This window comes from Dreissena polymorpha, unplaced genomic scaffold (assembly GCF_020536995.1).
Source record: "Dreissena polymorpha isolate Duluth1 unplaced genomic scaffold, UMN_Dpol_1.0 chrUn106, whole genome shotgun sequence".
Lineage (NCBI taxonomy): Eukaryota > Metazoa > Mollusca > Bivalvia > Myida > Dreissenidae > Dreissena > Dreissena polymorpha.
The window spans coordinates 27,956-50,000 of record NW_026273420.1 but is presented as its reverse complement, the minus strand read 5'-3'; the positions used below and the strand labels follow the sequence as shown (position 1 = coordinate 50,000).

The following is a 22,045-nucleotide window of genomic DNA, read 5'->3' as shown; positions in this document are numbered from 1 at the left end:
TACATCTGATAAGTCACAATATTGCAAGTTTAATCATATTACTTTGTCAATTCTTTTCAGCTCTCCTTAGCGCGGTGAACCTTTGAAATGTTCAACAATCCTACATAGTCGATGGCAATTTACAATCGCACAAACATACTTCATATTTTATTTTATTAACTATAATATAATAATAGGTCCTACACAATTTACGGGCAAAAGGCTTATGTGCTAACCATGTATTGTAATAAACATATGCACACTAGTGTGTACACAACCAGGAAACAGTTTGTATCATCAAATGTCGCAATTAAAAATAAGCTCGATAAATATGGTTATTATAGCATACAATGGTTTTACCTGATGAAAGTAATGCGATGTGTCAAATAAAATTAGAATGTACACTAGACTTTTTTCCATGGAAATATTTCTTAAATATGTGTCGCTTAGTTTACAATTATGTCGCCACTGATATAATAGCCATTTAGCTGCCAATAAAAAAAAAGTATTTCGCCACTAAGAAACAGGCCTTTTATAGCAAAAACTAAAATGCAGTCAAAACTTCGTACACTTAGTTCGTAGCTGTCTACTAACGATCTGAAGGCAAACAAACATATTGTTATATAATCCATTTATTTTAATGTTTACATTAAAATAGCTCATACCACACACGTAGACATATGAGCTTATGTATCTGTCAGTCATTGTCTTGCTAGGCTTAGCTGCCAGCAACCGCTTGTAAATGATGTTAGTATATTCAGTTCATATATGGAACCGTATGGGGATACAACCCACTTCGCATTATTTGTGTGCACGTAAAGACACACATTAAGAAATACAAAAGACGTCATCAACTTACGATAATACGTTCGAACTTACAAAGTGAGATTATATTTTAAAACAACCGTGGAATAAATATTTTTTTTATTATAAATTGTCCAATGCATGTATGAACAATAAGTATAACACAGCATAGTGTGTAGTTTTTTCGAAATACAATCTCGAAGAAAACATTATGTATAAACTTGTTAAACATGTTGTTTTACTAGCGTACTAACATGTATCATGAAACAACAAGTAACAGCCGATTAATGAATGACACAATAAACTGGAAATCATATCAATGCATAACTTAAACGTTCTAATTGCTACTGTTTAGAATGGTCAAGAAAGTTTGTTATTTTAGTGAGTTTTCATTATTATTAGTTTAACATATATTTGCAGGCACTGATCGAAATCACGACAAAATGTTCATGAAAACTATTGCACTTCTTGAACATGATAATTGCCTTAAAAATACACATTTACCAACATTTTGAAACCGTTTGAAGACTTGACGTAATTCTACCATTTCAGCTATCGCTAACAGACCGACATATATATAATTTTCACAGTTTAATAAAAGTTCATCCAAGTTCACCAACAGAACCAATGAACACATCACCATGACTAATCACTTTCGTTCTTGCACATTTTGATTGTTGAAGAATCCGTCCTATGTAGATTTCTGGAAGTGTCCGTTTCGCTCATCGGGATTCCGTGTGTGATATCAAGCGCTTGCTAAATTGGAATAACGCGGGAAATTAACATGGAATATATTGACGCTTACAAAATAAAAACGATTATTTTGTTTCTTGTTTAATCTATGTAAGCGTTGCAATTTTTGCTATTGCTATAAGAAACACTGACTTTTTATGGGTCAATTATAAGTTATGAGATTTTAAGACATCGCTGATTTTGAGATTTTATGTTACTGTAAAATACTAAACAGTTAAATTGGAATATGGTTTTGACTGTTAATAAAGGCCTTATGCTTGACAGTAAACGTTAATACAGTCACTATGCATTGTGTTTTTGCTTAGTGCTTTTCTTAATTACTAGTTATTAAGTAACTCATACTAATTCCTTAACTCTGCATAATACATTTTCTTATGTAATGCAAATCAGCACTTACTAATTAATTTTCTTATGTGCAATACTTGTATGATATGTTATATACATACTTATATTTAACAGTAATTTATTTTGTATGGCATAAGTTTGTTTGTTTTTGTTAGCTCACCTGTCACGAAATGACATGATGAGCTTATGTGACCGTGTGATGTCCGGCGTCCGTTGTGTGTGCGTGCGTGTGTGCGTGCGTGTGTGCGTGCGTCCGTCAACAATTTGTTTGTGAAGACAGTAGAGGTCATAGTTTTCATAAAATCTTTATGAAATTTGGTCAGAATGTTTATCTTGATCAAATCTGGATTGGGATTGTATTTGGGTCATCTGGGGTCAAAAACTAGTCACTAGGTCAAATAATGGAAAAATCATCAACAATTTGTTTGTGGAGAGAGTAGAGGTCACAGTTTTCATCCAATGTTTATGAAATTTGGTCAGAATGTTTATCTTTATGGATTCTGGGTTGGGATTGTATTTGGGTCATCTGGGGTCAAAAACTAGGTCAATAGGTCAAAAACTAGGTCAAATAGTAGAAAAACCTTGTGTAGACAATAGAGGTCGCAGTTTTCATCCAATTTTTATGAAATTTTGTCAGAATGTTTATCTTGATGAAATCTGGGTTGGGATTGTATTTGGGTCATCTGGGGTCAAAAACTAGGTCAATAGGTCAAATATTATAAAAACCTTGTGTAAAAAAACTCTTAGCCGATCAACCACAGCCAGTATTTTCAGCCCATTACATGAAATCAAAGTAGCTTGTAATGATCACTTATATCGTGTGTAATTCGATTGCGTTTAATGTTTTACGTGCACTCTAAAACCAATCCAGTTGCTCAAGTTTACGCATCGAATAAAACCGGCCGTACTTTCAAAGTCAAAAACAATGGGTGATACGCTTATTATAGCTGTCAAATACATTGAAAACGACTAATTAATTTTACATTTGTAAAATACAAACACCTCATAAGTGTGATGTGACTTAAATTCATAAATATTTCACACGGATTAATTGATATGTATAGGATCTGGCACGAGTTGTCATATAATACCATATTTTATTTAACGAGTTCAGGAATTGTTAGTAAGCAAGCCTGTGTCGAGTTTACTTACGCATTTCCTGGACGAGTTTTATAAAATATGGTATGAAATGACAACGAATGTCAGATATTTTTTATCACATGCTTTTAAATGAGCAAATTAAATAAATATTTACGCAAACATTATCATAAATCCCGAATGTTGTTTACATTTTGTGGCGTCATTTAGCAAAATAACAAAATGCGATTGGTCAATCGAACGAAAAATAAGCCAATGAAAACGCCTAAAAGTATATTACACATGTGTAAGATTAAAATATTCGTAATGGTTATTTTACATGGGAAACAGAGTATGGCATGTGATAAATATATGAAACAAAAATAATATAATGTTTATGTCAAGTGATATTGCTTACTGGGGCATCGTTTAAAAAGAATGAGCAAACACATTCGGGTCAACATTGTGCACGTGTGAGGAATATAGCTGGAGGAGATGGGATATCCCATTCTGCTTCAGCGTAATAACAGAAAGGATATAATTCGTTTTATCTGATGTCTAATTTAATTAATGTGTGTATGCTGCTCGTTTTTGAAATCATGATTATATATGTATATTCATGGGGGATATATATTTGTGCAAAATGATGAAACTATTACTACATCACTCTGTACAAATAACATAATAACACAGTGGGGGAATTGTATGTCGGCTTCTTGTGTTTTACACTATATAAAGCAATTTTAGTATCAGAAATTCCCGACTGGTATAAATAACATAGTAATAATCTATGTTATTAATACTGAATTGCATCACGCATCCGTTTTATTTATACATATCCATATAACCAAAAGTCTGTTTTAGCAATGTAGATTGAAATACATCGTTTCCATAGACGACTATATTGCAAATGGGTGACTTGATTAACTACATTATAATTAATTAGTCGACGAAACAATTGATATGCTGGTACATTAAAGTAAAACATATAAACCATTAAACATTGTCATAAGATTGTTAATATTTTTTACAAAATTTACTTGATATCATTGCTTTACTCTACCTATGTCTGTCAAAGTTTAACAGACAACAAAACATTACACAATTTACAAAAAACAATCGATGCGAAATTTGAATGTTCAATATCCGGAATACACTTCACTATCGGTATCCTCTTCTTAATCATTAACCGGACGGGTTGTTCGGTTCACAGCATTTAATGTAAATGTGTATAAGTAATTCTTTCCGATATGTTGATTGACGCCTTTTTTCGAAATTCCTGATTACAAATTAACCATCGCGGTTGATAATTGTTTGGTCTATACCAGGCTATATTCAATAGTGTGGTTTTTTAATATAATCATGCCTAAAGATTGGCTGTTAAATATTTGTTATCTACGTATATACGTCATCGTATCAATTGTACTCGGAGGCGTGTTTTACAATATGTTTACTGGTTGGGGTTAATTATTATTTCACAGTATTAAACACTAGGGACATTTAGTGCGTCGATATTGGTTATCCTTAATCATGATACAACTTAAAATGCTTTTCTAAACACCAGCGTTATGTGTTTTCAGATTAACAAAATGGTAAACAGGCACACAATCGCATGGACGTGTATGAATATACCGTCAACCAAACCTAACAATAAATAATGCCTTGTATTGTGCATGCTAAGTGGTGAATGCATTTATTGTAAAATTGAAAGTAGATGGGTATCGCCATTGATTGCGCATTTAGATTCAAAATCACTTTTTAGATCACCTTTAAACAAAATGTAAGACTAGTATTTGAAAAAAAATTAAAACGAAACTTGATTTAATAACATCTCATAATGAAAGACAATAACGTCATATTCATCATTGCCAATCTACAGCTTAAACATGTTTTCTTGTGTTGGTCTCTGACACCAATGTTCGGTTGAACTAAAAAAAGTTACAAGTCAAACTGAACATGAGAAGTGCAATTTAATATGTGAATACTATTTATCTGTCCAAACGTATCTGAATAATTGCTTTTTTCCACAATATGCATGGCTTCAGGCCTTAAAAATGAAGGCAGGCTTCTTGCTGTACAGTGTGATTAGGGATTTTGTTCCGGGATCAATATCTTTAGAATCCCTAAAACACTCATTCAGTCGATTGTTAGGGATAATTCCGTGTTCACCATGTTTCATCCAAATTAATCTGTAATCAACCTTTTTGAACGGTTTTTAAATGGATTAATCTTTACGTATGCGCATTATTTTAAGAGGTTAATATGGAAACAATACAATTAACCTGCACGCATGCGCAGTCGATGCCGGGGATCAATTGAATTGGCAAGGCGGAGTAAATCAGTGACGTCAACGAGTAAGCGGGACGTAAACAACTTTTGCAGATGTAGAATTTACTTTTGTCGGTGCAATGCATACTTCAATTCATAATGTTATGCTGCATACAACATAATGGTGCATAGCCAATAAAACACTTCATTTGAATACTCCACAATTGATTCCGTATTAACACCAAGGATTTGAAAACGAAACTTGGTCATGTGGCTTACATATTCGATAGCACGTCATTTTATATCTTATCAGTTAGTTATATATTACCCCATATGACGTTTATTGCGAGTACGCGCATAAAGAAGTACCGAGTGCTATTTTAATATAGGGAAAATTTATAGAGAAAACATTTTTACACCCTGCATTTTTTTACATTTTCAACTTACATCGCCAGCTGAAAGATTCAATCGATATTTGAAGTTTTTGGCGATCGCAACCGCTAACATCGTAATACATTTTTCTGCTATTGCTTTTTATAAAACCTCTAAATTGATATTCAAACATCTTTATTTACAAATAGTTAAATGAAGGCAAATGCGTATGTGTACCTTTCAATGCTAAAATCTACAATATGCTTTTTTTATGACTTAAAATGCAGTGCTATGCTTTTGTTAGTGTTTATTTAATGAACAGACATCCACAACAACAATGTGAGAAACGCATGCAACAGTTTTACATTACAGCTTTTACATTTAACAGGCTAGTACATTGAAATGGAAACAAACTATACAGGACATAAAAACTAAAAACAATAACTAATAATACAACCTTAAAACATGGGAATTTACCTCTTCTACATAAATCAGAAAACACATTTTATGAATTCACAGACGCCTATTAAAAAAATTATTTAAACAAAACAACAGATAAATGAATACATCGTGAATTAATTTTGTACTTAAATTACAAAAAAACAAAACAATGCACTGGTTATAAAAGTCTTATTATTAAGTAAATTATGTAAACACGCAAACATCTTTTTATGATTGTTACCAATTAGGTTCCACGATGACGTCATGCAAGAAACTTTCGTCATCGACCTTAACAATTTCTGAAGGGACACAACCTTGCTTCCGTATCATCGTTCTTAATTCGTCAAATGTTAGAGTCGACCCCATGGATTTCTTAGCCCACTCGTGCATTTCTATCACAAAAGATGTAATGATATCTTTACAAAGAGTTAATGTCTGGAGCATGTGTGGTAAGACGATGAATTCTGATCCCTCGATATCAATTTTCATGAAAACTGCCTTTGGTTTAAGGGGCGCAATCTGAGAACGAATGAAGTGCACAATATCAATGGTTAGGACTTTATATTCTGTCATATTAATTTTGTTATCAATGGCAGTATCCAGAATGCCAGCGCCCCAGTCTATGTCAAAGTTCGTGTCCGAGTATATTGTTACAATCTCTCCCGTTCTGTTGGAAACAGCGTTATTGTAAAAAGTGACATTAAGTCCTTTACGTCGATATGATTGTTCAATGTGCTTTAAACGACCCATGTGTCGTGGATTAGCTTCAAATCCGAATGAACACACATTCCCACGACGGCTGGACTTCGTTATATGTCCAAACAGCTTGTCAAAGAACGGTATGATAGCCGCACCTGGGTAAAGCCATGGCTCGTACAACTTCCGTATCTGCACACCCTTGTTGCTCCCCAAATCAAGGTAAACGAACTGGCAATCTTGGTTCACGTGAATCATCGGAGATTGCACCTCTTTTAGCGACCGCTGAGGGACGGTTTCAAACAATCTAAGAGACCAAACTACGAACACATACAGAACACCCACTAACGGTAGTAGTACTAATTTCGTTCTCTTCATGTTATTGTCTTCGATTTCTCCCATAGATAAACTTCTTGGTTTGCAAGCTGATTAGGAATTGTCCACTGTACGCAGCATGTGTGGTGATCTGTCGAGAAAGAAAATAGAACATCTGAGTCGCTCTAAATGATGTTTTAGGAAATACCTTGTTTTCAGAATATAAACAGTTCTATTTAGCATCAATTTTATTTGCATTTGCGTTTAAAATTCAAATTAGTTCTTATTCACAATCATATAATCGGATATATTGAAACAATAATTTATTTGATTGTATGTTTCTGCAGTTAAAGAGGAACTTATAATTCTATAGTTCTTATTCACATACATATAATCGGATATATTGAAACAATAATACATTTAACACATTAGTAATTCATTAACCAAATTGCTTGATATACTCTGTTAAACAATAATGTGTAGCTAGTCAAGCTATTACTAACGACTTATATTCACATTAATTATTGGTTTATTTAACGTATTCTCATAATATGGTATCTATTTACATTTATCGAATCTCAAACAAGGAACGGCTAACATAATTGTGAATATGATACAACCATCGCATTTAAGATGACAATTAACTAAATACTTCAACTTCAGTGCATCGGATTGTAGTCCCATACATAGGTATTTGATTGCGAACTTAGATATCAGTTAAGTGGCATGTGTTATGACGTCTCGAAATAGAGGCAGAGCCACGAGACCGAAACATACTCTTGAAACAGTATTCATTTTTGATTACATATATTATCACAACTTTGTTTATGAGCATGTCAACCTTTTTTCTAGTGGTACGTGCAATGAAGTATATAATGAAGCTATTATTGGCCAAAATAACGTTGTTTTGCTAGTATGGTAATACGGGATCGGACAAAGAGCAGCACAATTGCATACTTTGTATGAATGCTTAGTCCCGCACCATTTTACACAGGTATATCATTTTAATAACATGACTATTGCCAAGCAATATATGTCCCCTACCGGCTCCACTATTATCAGATTTTATTTTTTTGTGTTGCCATAGCAATCAGAAATTTTAAAGTGGGAAGAAAATGAAATGACGTGCTTAATGTCCATATTGCATCTATCCATGTTTCAAGTTTCATGAACAATATGAAGAACTATTAAAGTTATCGCAGCATCCAGAAAAGTGTGCAGGATCCACCATTTTCAGCAGTATTTCTAGTCTATTTGTTGCCATAGCAACCATAATTCTTGGCGTAGGAACAAAATGAAATGACGTGCATAATCTCCATGATGTTATTGGTCCATTTTTTAAGTTTCATGAAAAGTATGAAGAACTTTTAAAGTTATCGCAGGATCCATAAAAGTGTGACAGACTGACGGACTCACGGACTCACGGACACACGGACACACAGAGCGCAAACCATAAGTCCCCTCCGGTGAAACCGGTAGGGGACAATAACATTGATAACGTTCAAACTGCTTATATTATTTCTGATGCCAAACTATACGAGTGCTACGTGTACTTAGAATACTATCAACTCATATTTCATCAATATGCTACACAAACTAGCTTAACAGATTTATCCGTGTAAAACGTCAATTGACTCAATCAGATTTTTCAGTTGTCGTAAAACAGCTTCTCTGAGGACAAATATGTCGAATTTAAATATGAAGAGCAGGTTTTTAACATTTAAGTCAAATTCTAATTCTGGCGTATTTCCGCTAAGTGTGCTTCCACAACAGACAATTACACGGCCGTTAATCACGCGCGCCACCACTTTTTGCGATGCATTAATAAATAAGCCAATGTAACTTCCGAGGTGGCGCTCAGACCCGGATGTTTTGAAACGTCATCGAAAATTGTACAGGGTGGTTAGGTTTTATATGTTTTTTCCTTATACTTCGCATTTTTTTAAATCGGGCAATGTGGTGCGATTCAGCGAAGATTGAATCGTCCACAAATGTACAGACACGTACATTCTCAACCCATTTAAAAACGTGAGAACCTTTATAAGTTGTGGCATGATGGAGTTTTAAAAAGCATTTCGATGAGTTTTTCCTGTGTGACGAGAAAATGTCTACCCAATTAAATCGCTAACGTCATCAAACGATTGTTCACAACATACATTAGATGCTGCATGCACAAAAATATTGTCTTCTTGCCGACGTAGTATATAATTTTGCATTTTTCCAAAAGAGATGGAGCCAATGCTTAAGAGGTGGCGATAATGATACGAGGTGGCGGCAATGCAAGATGTATCAATTAACAGTCGTATCGCAATGACATTATCACATGGCGTAGATTTGATAGATAATGTTATTTGCTATATTTAATTTATTTTTCAACGTACATGCGGAACATAAGCACAATCTATAATAAATAACATGAAGTTTTTTAAATATATAAGTGATCAACTCAATTAAGAAGTCACCAACATGAATAACACATATTGTACGATGTATACAAATAAATAAGTATAAGATAACACTTCTTCTTGAAACTATGATTTTTGGCCGTTAATCCAAATGCTTAATTTACTAAAAGGCCAAGGAAAACGAATTTTAATTAGGCTCATTTATGTTGTTTTTTCCCACTATCAACTCCAAAAAATGAAGATAGCTCGGTCTTTTTTCGTGAAAATGTTGCATAATACATGTTAAATGTTGTTATCTTAAAAAGACGAACGTTTAAATCAATAAAAACATTATTAGAAAACTACTTTTTCCAATTAAAAACGCACGCGACTCAAATGTTCTGAAGTAGTCAACTTACAAAAAATAATGTAAGTCCTGTAAACATAATAGAAACCATAACATAAAATATTTCAATTGAATTAGCTTTAAATGTGCATTGGCGCCACCTCCCGATCTGAGCGCCAGCTCCTTGGCATTGGCTCCATCTCTTTTTGGAAATGTAAATTCGTCTATTTAATCGGCTAGAAGCCGATATTTTTGTGCACGCATTAATTTGTACATGTTCAAAGCAATCATTTTATGTCATGGGCGATTTAATTGGCAGGGACTTTGCTCGTCACACAGGCAAAATACATCGATTTGCTTTTATCATGCCACAACTTATAATGGTCCTCACGTTTCCAAATTGGTTGTGATTGTATGTTTCTGTACACTTATAGAGGAACTTATAATCGCTGAATCGCACTACATTGGCCGATTTTTAAAAATATTGCGAAAGGTATTGAAAAACATATTAAACCTTATCACCCTGTAAAATTATCCGTTAAATTTCAAAACATCCTGGCCTGAGCGCCACCTCGGATGTTGCATTGGTTCATCTATTAATGCATCTCAAAAAAGAGGTGGCGCGCGTGATTAACGGCCGTGCATTACAACTCCTGCAGTTCCATACGGAAGTGGAATACTTGGGCTTCAAGAAAAAGAAAATCGTAAGCATCTGGGGATTTAGTTATAGTTATGCATGAAATAACATTTGTGAAAAAGGATTTGAAGTTTCTAAACACTGGACCGTAACTTTAAAAGTGTCGCAAACGTGTATATGTGGTGTATACATATTTGGTAATGACAGGCAACATACATGTATACCTGTACAATTAGTTACGTAAATTGTTTATTTAATTTTACTTAGTAAATGTCGTTGCAAATACACAACAAAGACGTGTAAAAGTCCGTAAAAAACAAATGTTTATATTGCTTTGATCGGGATGTCCACCAGAAAAGAGCGTGCTTTTTTGCAACCCCTACGTAAGCTCTTCCATAAATGAATTGACTGTAAGAAAGCTTCGACCGCGTGTGGCATGATGGCCTATGGAATGGTATGAGAGGATTCAACATTGACGAAGGGCTGGAGCAAGGCATACACAATCTATACGGAAACGCCAGCAGTGCATTACTTCTCAACGGATAGAAAGGGGACCTCTTCAAAATATCAGTGGGCGTTCGACATGGATGTTTGCTCTCTCCCGTCCTGTTCAACATTTTCCACGCGAAGATATTGCAGGAGAATCTCCATGACCAACCCTCTATTTCCAAATGTTGAAGACCCATCTCCAACCTGAGAATCTCTGATGACATTTACTACATATGTGACACCAGCATTGACCTTCAAGATCTCTCCAACAGACTCTATGTAAGAGCAAGAACATACGTGAAAGAGGTAAGCATGGAGAAGTCAAATTACACGATGAACATCACGACCACTACAAATGCAGACATCATCAAGAACGGCAAAAAGTTCATGTACAGCTTCAAGTATTTGGGCGCAACGCTGTCCAAGATCGGTGCAAGTATCGCTGATGCGCGAAAAAGAATTGCCATGGCGACTTCAGCGATGGCCACATTGAACATGCCGTGGACAAGGAGTTTCCTCAGCTTCCCCACTAAGTACAGGCTCTACACGTCCATTTTAGTTATTATTCTACTCTTTTTCTTCGAGACCTGGACGCTTCACGCGGACAAAGAACGCACGATTCATTTGAACATAAAAGTCTCAAAAGACTGCTATGCATCTCCTTTACGGAGCACATGACCTAAGAGTACGTCCGGAACATGACTGGACAACCCTTCACATGGATGAATTACTCTCAGCAGCACAATTCAGACCAAACTGGATGAGGATTTCTGTACCGTTGTCCCTCATTTACCCCCTCCTCCAAACGGCCTAACTGGTCAATGAGTTGATGATTATGATGATGTACGTAAAGAAATTCAAATTATTGCACAAGAAACGTTACATTTTACAAATAATACAAGAGACACATGCTTTGTTATTTTCAACTTAAATGGTATTAAAGCAAAGTGCACGTATACTCTTGGCAGAAGTAATAACCAGTGACGCTATATTTATATATCGGGACCTGTTTCAAAATTAGAGATATTTTCCCCGATCAGAAACTACTGAACTTAAATCTAGGCAGGGAAGTAAAGAGTGGACTTTTTGCCCGAGGTTTTTAGGTTAACAGGTAAAATGCATACACTGTTCAATTTCATATACTTTGAACACGTGTTTTTTATTAAATAAGGACGATAAGCCTTGTACTGCCTAACTAGGCATCAAATGATTCCGCAATGTTGAGTTCATAAGTGTGATAGAAAACGATGTAAATCAAAGAGAATATTTCAACAGTAAACTTCAACTTGGAGAAGACATATTCAAAGACGTTATTTCCATAGAATTTGAAATACCATATTTGTTAGGCAATTTCGATATCGTAAGGGCGATGTAGTGGAAAGCTAAATCTTATAAAAATGTATGAAATTTGTGTAAAAGAACAAGAAGCTCAAGTATTGTGTTGGGAAACGGAACAATTTACAAACAAAGCTCACATTGCTCAACCCGCTAACTATTACATCAAAATTAAGGATAGTATTTAGCATAAACTAAATTTAAGTGTGATGTAGTTCAGTGGAACAGTTTTTCTGAAAATGCTTGTGGTATATCATGAGGATAAAGATTGCATTTTGTTTGGATTTCTTCATATATGTACATAGCAGATATAGTGTCCCGCTTTATTACTCTGCATGAACATATTATAAATTATTATGTTATAAGCCTTTTATGAAGTCACATCATATCCAAGAATCGCGATTTTGACGTGAAGCCAGTAATGTGATTCCAAACCTACTCTTATTGTGTAAGCATTACATTGATTCCTATTTGTCAACAAAGTGTTTTAAATAGTCTTAACAATATAAAACAAAGTATTTTGTAATGATCTGGTCATTTTATACCGGTAAAAACTAAAAGTGCTTAGGTCAGATATAGAATGTGAAAATTACCTCCTAAACATACCAAAACAGATGGTAATGACTTACTCAAGAGAATCTGCTAAACATTCCCTGATCTTAGATACAATGGAATGGTTTTTGTGCATTTACGATTAAATGAAATGATTTATTGTACCCACTATGGAACATACAGTAAGAGCAATGACCGATAAAAAAGCCAAAATGGTACAAACTTTAATCAAGAGCTGTGTGCTGAGCAGAGAAAATAGATTATACTCCCGGACAAAGTAAGACAGTAACGATCTTATTACTGGAGTTGTTTGCGGTGTCATTCGGAGAAAGCTGTGAGAACTATGTTGAGTGTTATCTTAAACTGGAGATCACGGACGTGTGATGACGAACTCCAAGCGCGTAATGAGTGTGGCCGAATAAAAACAGAAATGACAGGTGTCCATTGAACACTGACTTAACGTAAAAGGAAATATTTCAACGTCCATATTTACAAATGGAATTTGTGAAAATAATCCACATGATATTCCGGATGTGGTAAATTGAATCAAAGTTTCTGAAATTTGCTTGCAATGACCAAATGTTGTGCCAGAAACAATAAAAGCATTTAGAATAAAGACCGATCAGCAACGTTCTTTAACAACATACAGAGGCAACTTTATGAAGGTTCCAACATCACAATGATGATGTCTTAAAAGATACATGATCTGCTGTTGAAACGAAAGAGGTATATGCAAAAAATTAATAATATCAGAACCATGCCGTCTGTAATCGACGGTTGATCATCAATATCATAATTTCTTTCCGACCGGTAGTTTGAACTACATCAAAAAGACATTGACATGAACTATACACTGTTTGCCAAGTGAAGAATTACTTCATGCAGAACACATATGAATAAACCACATTCAGAGTTTTTTTGATTTACTGATTTGTATTGTTTGTTACGTTCAAATAAACATAATATTATTGCAAATTTAATGTTAATAATAATTAAGTATTATATCTCTATTCGTATTTCATCTGCTCAGAGCAAAAAGAAAAAAAATTCTTTTGAAAAGAGCTCAGACTATGTGCACATCTATGTGACTCTTTACATCATAAGTTCGCAACCTGAAACGCTTGTCGAGAGAACGTGTGGGGCGATGTGTACTGAGCAAACGATGATTGAAGTTACATGTAAAATATGAGTAACACACACTGAAGGGTGTCAAATAATCAATTACATAAACTTACTGGAATCGGATGCTGGAGATTGGAATTCAGATTAAACTATGCGTTTTATTTTTTTAATTAATATTTGCCTTCGTATGTATTGATTGGTATATATTGGCTATGCGTTTTGTACTGCCTCACTGTGTCTTGCATCTATTTGTCCCACAAATAAATGACCAATTGATATTATATGTAATGTAATAGTAAATATATGTGTATATTATAACTCTTATACTTCCCTTAGCATTTATTCTGCCCAACACAACAGTTTCAACTATTTGCAAGTAAGTCAGAGTTCAACAAAAACAACTGTTTTGTATTGGTTTAATGATAACTGTGTCATCGAAAAGGAGTTCATTAACGTAGTTATCATACCCATACCCATTCCATTTGTTTAAACCACTGTTTAGAATATTATTGAAAATGAGCACTATTTTATATGTAAATATTTATACAAAAAATAAATAAATGAAAATAAAACTCAATAAATACATAAAAAGTACATAAATACATACATAAATAAAAACATAAATAAATAAATAAATAAATAAATAAATATATATATATAATATATATATATATATATATATATATATATATATACATAAATAAGTATAAATCTATTAAATATATTTATTTATATATTTATGCACTTATTTATGTATTTATTTAGTTTAATTCTCATATATATATATATATATATATATATATATATATATTATTTATTTATTTATTTATATTCATCTATATTGATTGGCATTTATTTAAAGTTATCTATATTAATTTATTTTTATTTATATCAATTTTTATTAATTTTTATTTATTTTATTTATTTTAATTTATTTTATTCATTTGTATTGATTTGTATGTATTTGTTTTATTTGTATTTATTTTTAATAATATTTATAAATATTTTATGTTTAGAAGTATTAAATCAGAATACATCGACATATGACTCATTTGCTTACCATCAACAATTATGCGACGGTATCAATAAACATATATGGTGCAAGCTTATCGTTATTAATACACTATTACATAAACTGACTACGGCTGTCTTTACCACATGGCATCATCAAATTCATGTTAATTCCGTTCCATCATAAGACGCAACACATTACCCTCTGTACAAATACATTATACACAGACCAAACAAGGATAATCAACTGCAATTATATATTTGAATCAAACTATATATGCGTATATCCTAATTGTAAAATAAATAGAAATGATAAAATATGAAGGAAATAAACATTTCACAAACATAATGATGATGATGTCGATGAAGATGACGTTGTTGTTGTTGTTGATGATGATGATGATGATGGTGGTGATGATGATGATGATGATGATGATGATGATGACGACGACCACGACGACGATGATGATGCTGATGCTGCTGCTGCTGCTGCTGCTGATGATGATGATGATGGTGATGATGATGATGATGATGATGATGATGATGATGATGATGATGATGATGATGATGATGATGATGATGATTTTTATTTCAATTGGAACAGTTAATCCTAAATGGTCTGTAGTACAGGAATTCAGAAAAAAGGACAAGTAAGTTCGGTGTAGGCTCGAACCGTCGGCTAACGGACAATAAACTTATTGGCTTCAATCACTGACTGCCATCCCACCCCAAAAACAATCTATGCACACAATGCGATACTTATAAACAACAGCAACACAACCAAATCGAGAATTATGAGTAAGTGTATATTGTAATTAAAGTTTGTGTATGGCTGCAGCTATAGACAACTCAGGATCGCGATAATGTTACAGATACAAGTATACATTATGAACATGAAAAATACAACACATTGGTCTTATAATATACAAATACAAAAAGTACTACAACTATTACTACTGCTGCTGCTGTTGCTGCTGCTAATACTACTACTACTATAAACATTACAATTGAGTGAACATACCTGACTTAAACATAACACGTCCATGTAATCGAAATAAACTCACGGAACCACATCACCGAAAGCATTAGTAAAGTATGTAAAGACATGTGGAGTAAGTAAACTGCGCGAAACATTTAACAAACCATAGAAAGACGCAAACGAACGAAATTGTCATGGTCATATCAGGTGATAAACATTTGTTCCAATCGAATGCGTAGTCAATTTGCATATTTTGTCACAGTTGACAGCGTGGCAAGAAAGCATAACGAAAAGAAACTTGTTATATATTTTCACAATATAAATATTCAAGTCCACGCAATCTTAATCAAAAGCAATAATAGTTCATGGCGTTAAGTTTAAAGGGCATTTTCACAGATTTTGGCATGTTTTGAAGTTTGTCATTTAATGCTTTATATTTATAAATGTAAACATTGGATATAAAAAGCTTCTGTAAAAAATCAAGAAAAAAAAAAGGTAACCCTCAGCAGGGCTCGAAACACTGATCCCTGGAGTCCTGAAGTAAAAGTCTATCACGTAGACCACTTAGCCATCCTTTCATATACTATACGAGATGTATTTTATACTTTATATAAGCAATTTTCGTAGTTTCACAAAAAATAATGACAACAACAGAATTCGCCAAATTATTAATTCGTTTCACGTTGCAACGCTCTATAATGTTCGGGGATTTAAATCGTAAAAAGATGCATATAATGCTATTTTAGGCATGGTCAATGTTCAGTATTGCTGTTTCCTCAATAATATCATAAATGAAACGAAAATTTGCGAATCTGAAACACTTTTTTTCATTGTGTCAATTTACCCAAACGTGAAAAGGCCACTTTAATATGTTACATCACTTTTGGAAGTTTAGTTTGACATTTTTGCAAACAACGACACACACTTAATTAAGATTTTAATAAGCATTCACTATTTTGAGCACGTTGCATATGTGTAAATTGTAACGGTTATTGTTATTAAATAAAGGTAAATCAACATCCTTTATTTAAAGTAGTAAGCATTTCGCATTCCCTTGCTTCTTCTAGTATTATAAACAAAAATATACGAACACGAAATACAATAATTTGCAATAGTCTGATAGCATCGAAGTATTATACACAATCATTAACTCGATTTCAAATTTTGCCGAAAACAAGTTTTGTATTGAATCGACATTTTTGGTGTTCATGTTCAGATAATAAAATCAAGAACGGTACAAACTGTATTACTTTACTTAATGTGTGAAGTCATAGAAGTATTTCTGATTGCAAATTGACTTAAATATAATATTTCTCGATACGGGTTGAGAAAAACGGGCTTTAAAATTAGTGTGTATTTTGTAAAAGTTTTAAACACACTTTAAACCCGTTTAAAGAACAGTTGTCCACGTGCGTTAGTCAAATAATCTGCGCTTAAAAAATATACACTTTATTTTAGACTATGCATAATTAAAAATAGTGTGCATAGACAAATGGTGCTAATATTTCATGAATGCACACATGCATCATGTCTTCATTTAATTGCTCGTTTATGACTCTCAGTCCATGGTGTATACACGGCCTTAATGCGATCAAGCATGAGTTGTTGAGTCATTTGCATCAATACAATATTCCTAAATTTCATTCATTGTTTAACCAACCATGTATTGGGTGTTATTACTTGATCACAGTGGACAATACGACATAAACTCTATCGAAACGTCGACATTTCAGTGTTGCTCATACAATTTGCAATGATTTCGTGCAAAAACTCACACGTTATGATTGTATATACAGACTTGAAGAGTAATGGCAAAACTGTCGTCAGCAATATTGATTAATAGTAAAATTAATTATTAAAGGTTAAATTTGATTTAAAATGAACATTAGCAGTTAAACAAGCGTTTGAACTTCACAACAGTCATAATGCTATTCCTCTGGACAATGCATGCACATAAAGGGGCTTCCTCATCTGAGCCTTTTTAACATGTGTACAGTGTGCACAGATGCTACCAATGTTTATAAACATCACATTGTCCCAACGTGATCAACTTCAAATCAGGAAAGTCTATTAGTTGTGGTGGAAAACTTTGTCTACATGCATAAGTCATCATAGATAATTGATCGTCGCACATTTAAGACCCAACTATCATGATCATTCAGGTTCATCCTTGAGTATAAAATTAAGTGGTTTAAAGCCTAATCTTTAGAATGTTTTGTGTAACCTCAGTCAGATGGGTTGAGCTTGAAAAATTTGCATATCAATGAGGTCGGGACAATGCGAGCAGACGATCGGCAAAAAGTTGTAAAATGCTGAAAACTGAAAAATTGAATATAAATATTGTTTAAATTTGGTGGAAAAACGTATTTCTCACGGATATCATTCACAACCTACCAAAATATTGCTCATTATCACTGAAAATATTGTTTTTTGACGGCGAAAGAAATTTGGTCACCAAATTTGACAGGTAAAAAACACTATGGGGCGCAATAGGGATACCGCGAGAATACGGATGTCGACTATACATATAAATCCGAATTTAAATTGATGTGTTCTTATGTTTAGACGTTTAAAAAGTCGATGCAACGAAGAGTAAATCTCACAAGGCGGTTTCATTGGCAATTTACATCGATCGGGTTGAAACACATCAAGCACATCTAATGGCTACTTCATTTAAAAGTGTTGTCAAAATTATAATGATATTTACTTATGATTATATAAATTTTGCTAGAGGATTTTGACGATTGAGTAATATGCGTTTTACTTGATATAAACTACGCCAGCGTTTGTGACATAAGTATTTTCACCAAATCTCTGTCCCCTGTAATTTCCATTGCCACTGCCTATCATTTAACCAAGACTGGTAAAATAAATAATGCATATTTTAGTTATTACAAAGGATTCAACAAGTAGTATCAATGCTTAAACTGTTTAATGCGTGATTCTCAAATAAATGTCAAATGATACATTGCAATTGTCATATAAACGAGACGATACGTCAACAATTCACTTCAAACTACTTTAATGTGTTACAAAAGAATTTTGTATTTCAAAAACAAATTAAACATAATGAATCAAGATGAGTCGAAAACACCCTACCATTTATATACAAAAACATCTACACAAAAAATCATGCTCTGCAACATACACAACAAGGACATCAATATTGAATATTAATTATAGTGTACACTAATAAACAGTCATTATACTGAAATATACGTCGTAAATACATCTCACGTTCATGTAACCGAGCCAGACAACGGAGGTTTAACCCAGGACATCCCGGTACAGGCAGATACTATAACGTGTCGCTATAAATTTGCATCATACAGCAAGGCAACATGAGCTCCCCGTAAACCCCAACCTACTACACTTCCCGCGCCCACATTTTGAAATTATTTCACGAATATCCTACTGCCAGGACGAAAGACTAACCCGAATGCGGGTATTTAACGTTGTTCACTAATGTAACCAAATACAAAAAATCCCCGAACACAATAGGGATTGAACCCAGGAACTTCCGGTCAGGCAGACAGTCTACCGAGTCATTTTTACATTACAACTAAAGCACACTTTTTTCAACCGCCACTCATATTAGTATTTTTGGCATCATTCGACTGATACTGACTACGGAACGGGCGAGATTTTAGGGGGAAAAAATGTGGTAACAAATCCAGTACAAACAATAAACATTCTTTCGAAATCACATAACGTATCGGCCGTTATTATTTAAAAAAAAAACACGTGTTGATGGATTAAAGCATTGTATATACCTTCATATAAGATGGGTTCTCTAACGAAAATGGATTTCCGGATAACGTCTTCTGGATTAAATACACGCTTGACATAAATTGACTCTTCTTAATAGGCTTTGTGTATGACTTTGTTTTACGGATATACGGGCACGATTACCGTATTTTAGTTGAGCATTCCTCGTATCTATGTTGCCCGACTTAAAAACGGAAACAATCATATAAATTGAAACGATAAACATGACTATCTTAGTCAGATCAATGCCAAGTGCATGTTGTTGAGAAATAGGGTCAACAGAAACTCGCCGTTATATCATGTTTTACACACCTACTGGTGAAATGTCTTATTCTTATGCGTGCGTCGTGGTAGGTTTATTCAGCAATACCAGTGAGTTATGAATATACATTTTCGAAATTGACAAAAGGTTCATGTTTAAACAATTAAGCAATATTGACAAAGCTAACAATTACACCTTCTTAACACGTGAACGTTAACTTTAAGGTGAAACAAAAGGTGTTTGCTATTTTGCACCTTTTACATTTGGTTTTAACGTGATGTGGAACGTGCAAGAACACGTTTATTCTTATTGTTGTACTATGCCGTTTTGTTTAAATTTAAAAACGTTTTAACGTTTCTAGTGAATTATAAATTGTAAACATTATCCATCAAAAAAAGGAATTGACTATGAATATACGTAATAAAAGTAACAATGAACTAATTTATAAATTCGTCAAAAAAACTTACACTTTGACCTGTAAATATTACTTAAAATCCACACCATGCCAAACTTATAAAATATTGTTACATTAAACAGATGTTGCAAAGAAAATTGTATTAAAATTGTTTATACAAACCAGTAAGAAGATGTTGTGGTTTCAGACAGGTGATTTACAATTTAAAAATCATCTTTAGTTTAAACTTATTTATTTTAGCGTAAGTGCATCAAATTTCTGTCTGAGTAAAATGTTCTCGAGACCGTTTGCCGTGTATAACCATTAATTTGTGTATTTTTGGTAGGGTATCAAAGGAACAGTCCCAAAATTGCGATCAAAGCCATGATCCTCCGGTGGATAGACGGATACGCTTTCCACTTCTCCATGACAGAACAAGTATATGCAGCTCATTTTCAAATACATGGGAACAATAATTAAAATATTGCTTTAGAAATAATATCTCATTAAGAGTGTATGTGTTAATCAACTTACAGAATTCTAACATATTAAGAATCATATGAGATGTAGTTTTTTATAGTAATTTCTACTAATTATCGTAGAAAAAGTATGTTCAAACTAATTCCTCACTATAATTTTCTGAATATCACAAACATAAACTACAATGACGTCATACAGATAGTTATGCACATGGTCTGCTTAGGAGCGTAATATTTGCTGTTTGTGACTCATGAGGGTTAACATGTCAAGCAGGATTGCAAACCTGTTCCCATATCTCAATCATCTTCGAAGGCGTAACTTGATGAGCTGTAAAGACGCTATCCTTTTTTGAATCCCATAAATTACTGGGTCCTGCGAGGAAACCTAAAGTTTGTTTTAACGAATACCCGAGTCGCCGCGCACACAAAGCAACGTAGACGTCTTCCAAATGGAAGAAAGGCACTTGCGGAGAAATATGATAAATATCCGACACGACTTTAATGCTGGTCATGTATCCAGTCCCTGAACAAAACCCTGGGAAAATCTCTTCCGGATAGGAACTGTAGGAGGCGTACCATTTAGAATGTTTATCTCTGATCGGTGATCCTTTTTGGTGACATAAGCCTGACCGGCCCTGTTTGTAAATAGTTTGCCATATCGCTTTCTGGCAACAAATTTATTATCGAAGAAATATTGACCCACATTTCATCATCTGTTTTCATGACAAACTTTACATTAGAACATTTTGTGGCGGCCTATTTAAATCCCATGATGGTTTTATATGTTAGATTATTGTAACGGTCTCTAAAGTCTCTTGAACGATATCGTGATATATGTCATTTTCCCTCATCACAGATTCTTGTAAAGGGTCTTCTGCTGGATTTCCTAAAAGAAAAACGTGCCTTGCATTTGCAGTATTGTTATTAGTGTATGACAACCACGTTCGCCGTATCGTCTGTCGATTTAAGACATTATGATGCACAGTGGTAACGAATATCAGAAGAGTAATGTGTTCGTGCATGTCCAATGTGTCGCAGATGTGGTCGTTCTGAATTACATATTCAAAATCATGTTTAAAACAATTATTGCATTCCCTCTGGCTCACTGTGGAATTAAGTGTCATCCCATAAGTGGTTGTTTCGGTTCGTGTTAAATTCAGATCAATAGATGCATCTTATTTGTAAGTGGTAACATTCAGTGGCAGATATTGCGACTGGCTGAAAGCTATGGTTGTAT

The 22,045-nt window shown here is 33.8% G+C and overlaps 1 protein-coding gene across 1 annotated transcript; it reads right to left on the bottom strand.

Annotated features, from left to right (window-relative positions):
• Positions 1–6,213: 6,213 nt before the first annotated feature.
• On the bottom strand, positions 6,214–16,110 carry LOC127864086 (uncharacterized). Its single transcript, XM_052403783.1, has 2 exons — positions 15,948–16,110; positions 6,214–7,201 (listed from the first exon to the last, which is right to left on the bottom strand). Exon 2 carries the CDS (start codon positions 7,135–7,137, stop codon positions 6,277–6,279), a length of 861 nt encoding a protein of 286 aa, XP_052259743.1. The 5' UTR covers positions 7,138–7,201; positions 15,948–16,110; the 3' UTR covers positions 6,214–6,276.
• Positions 16,111–22,045: the final 5,935 nt, after the last annotated feature.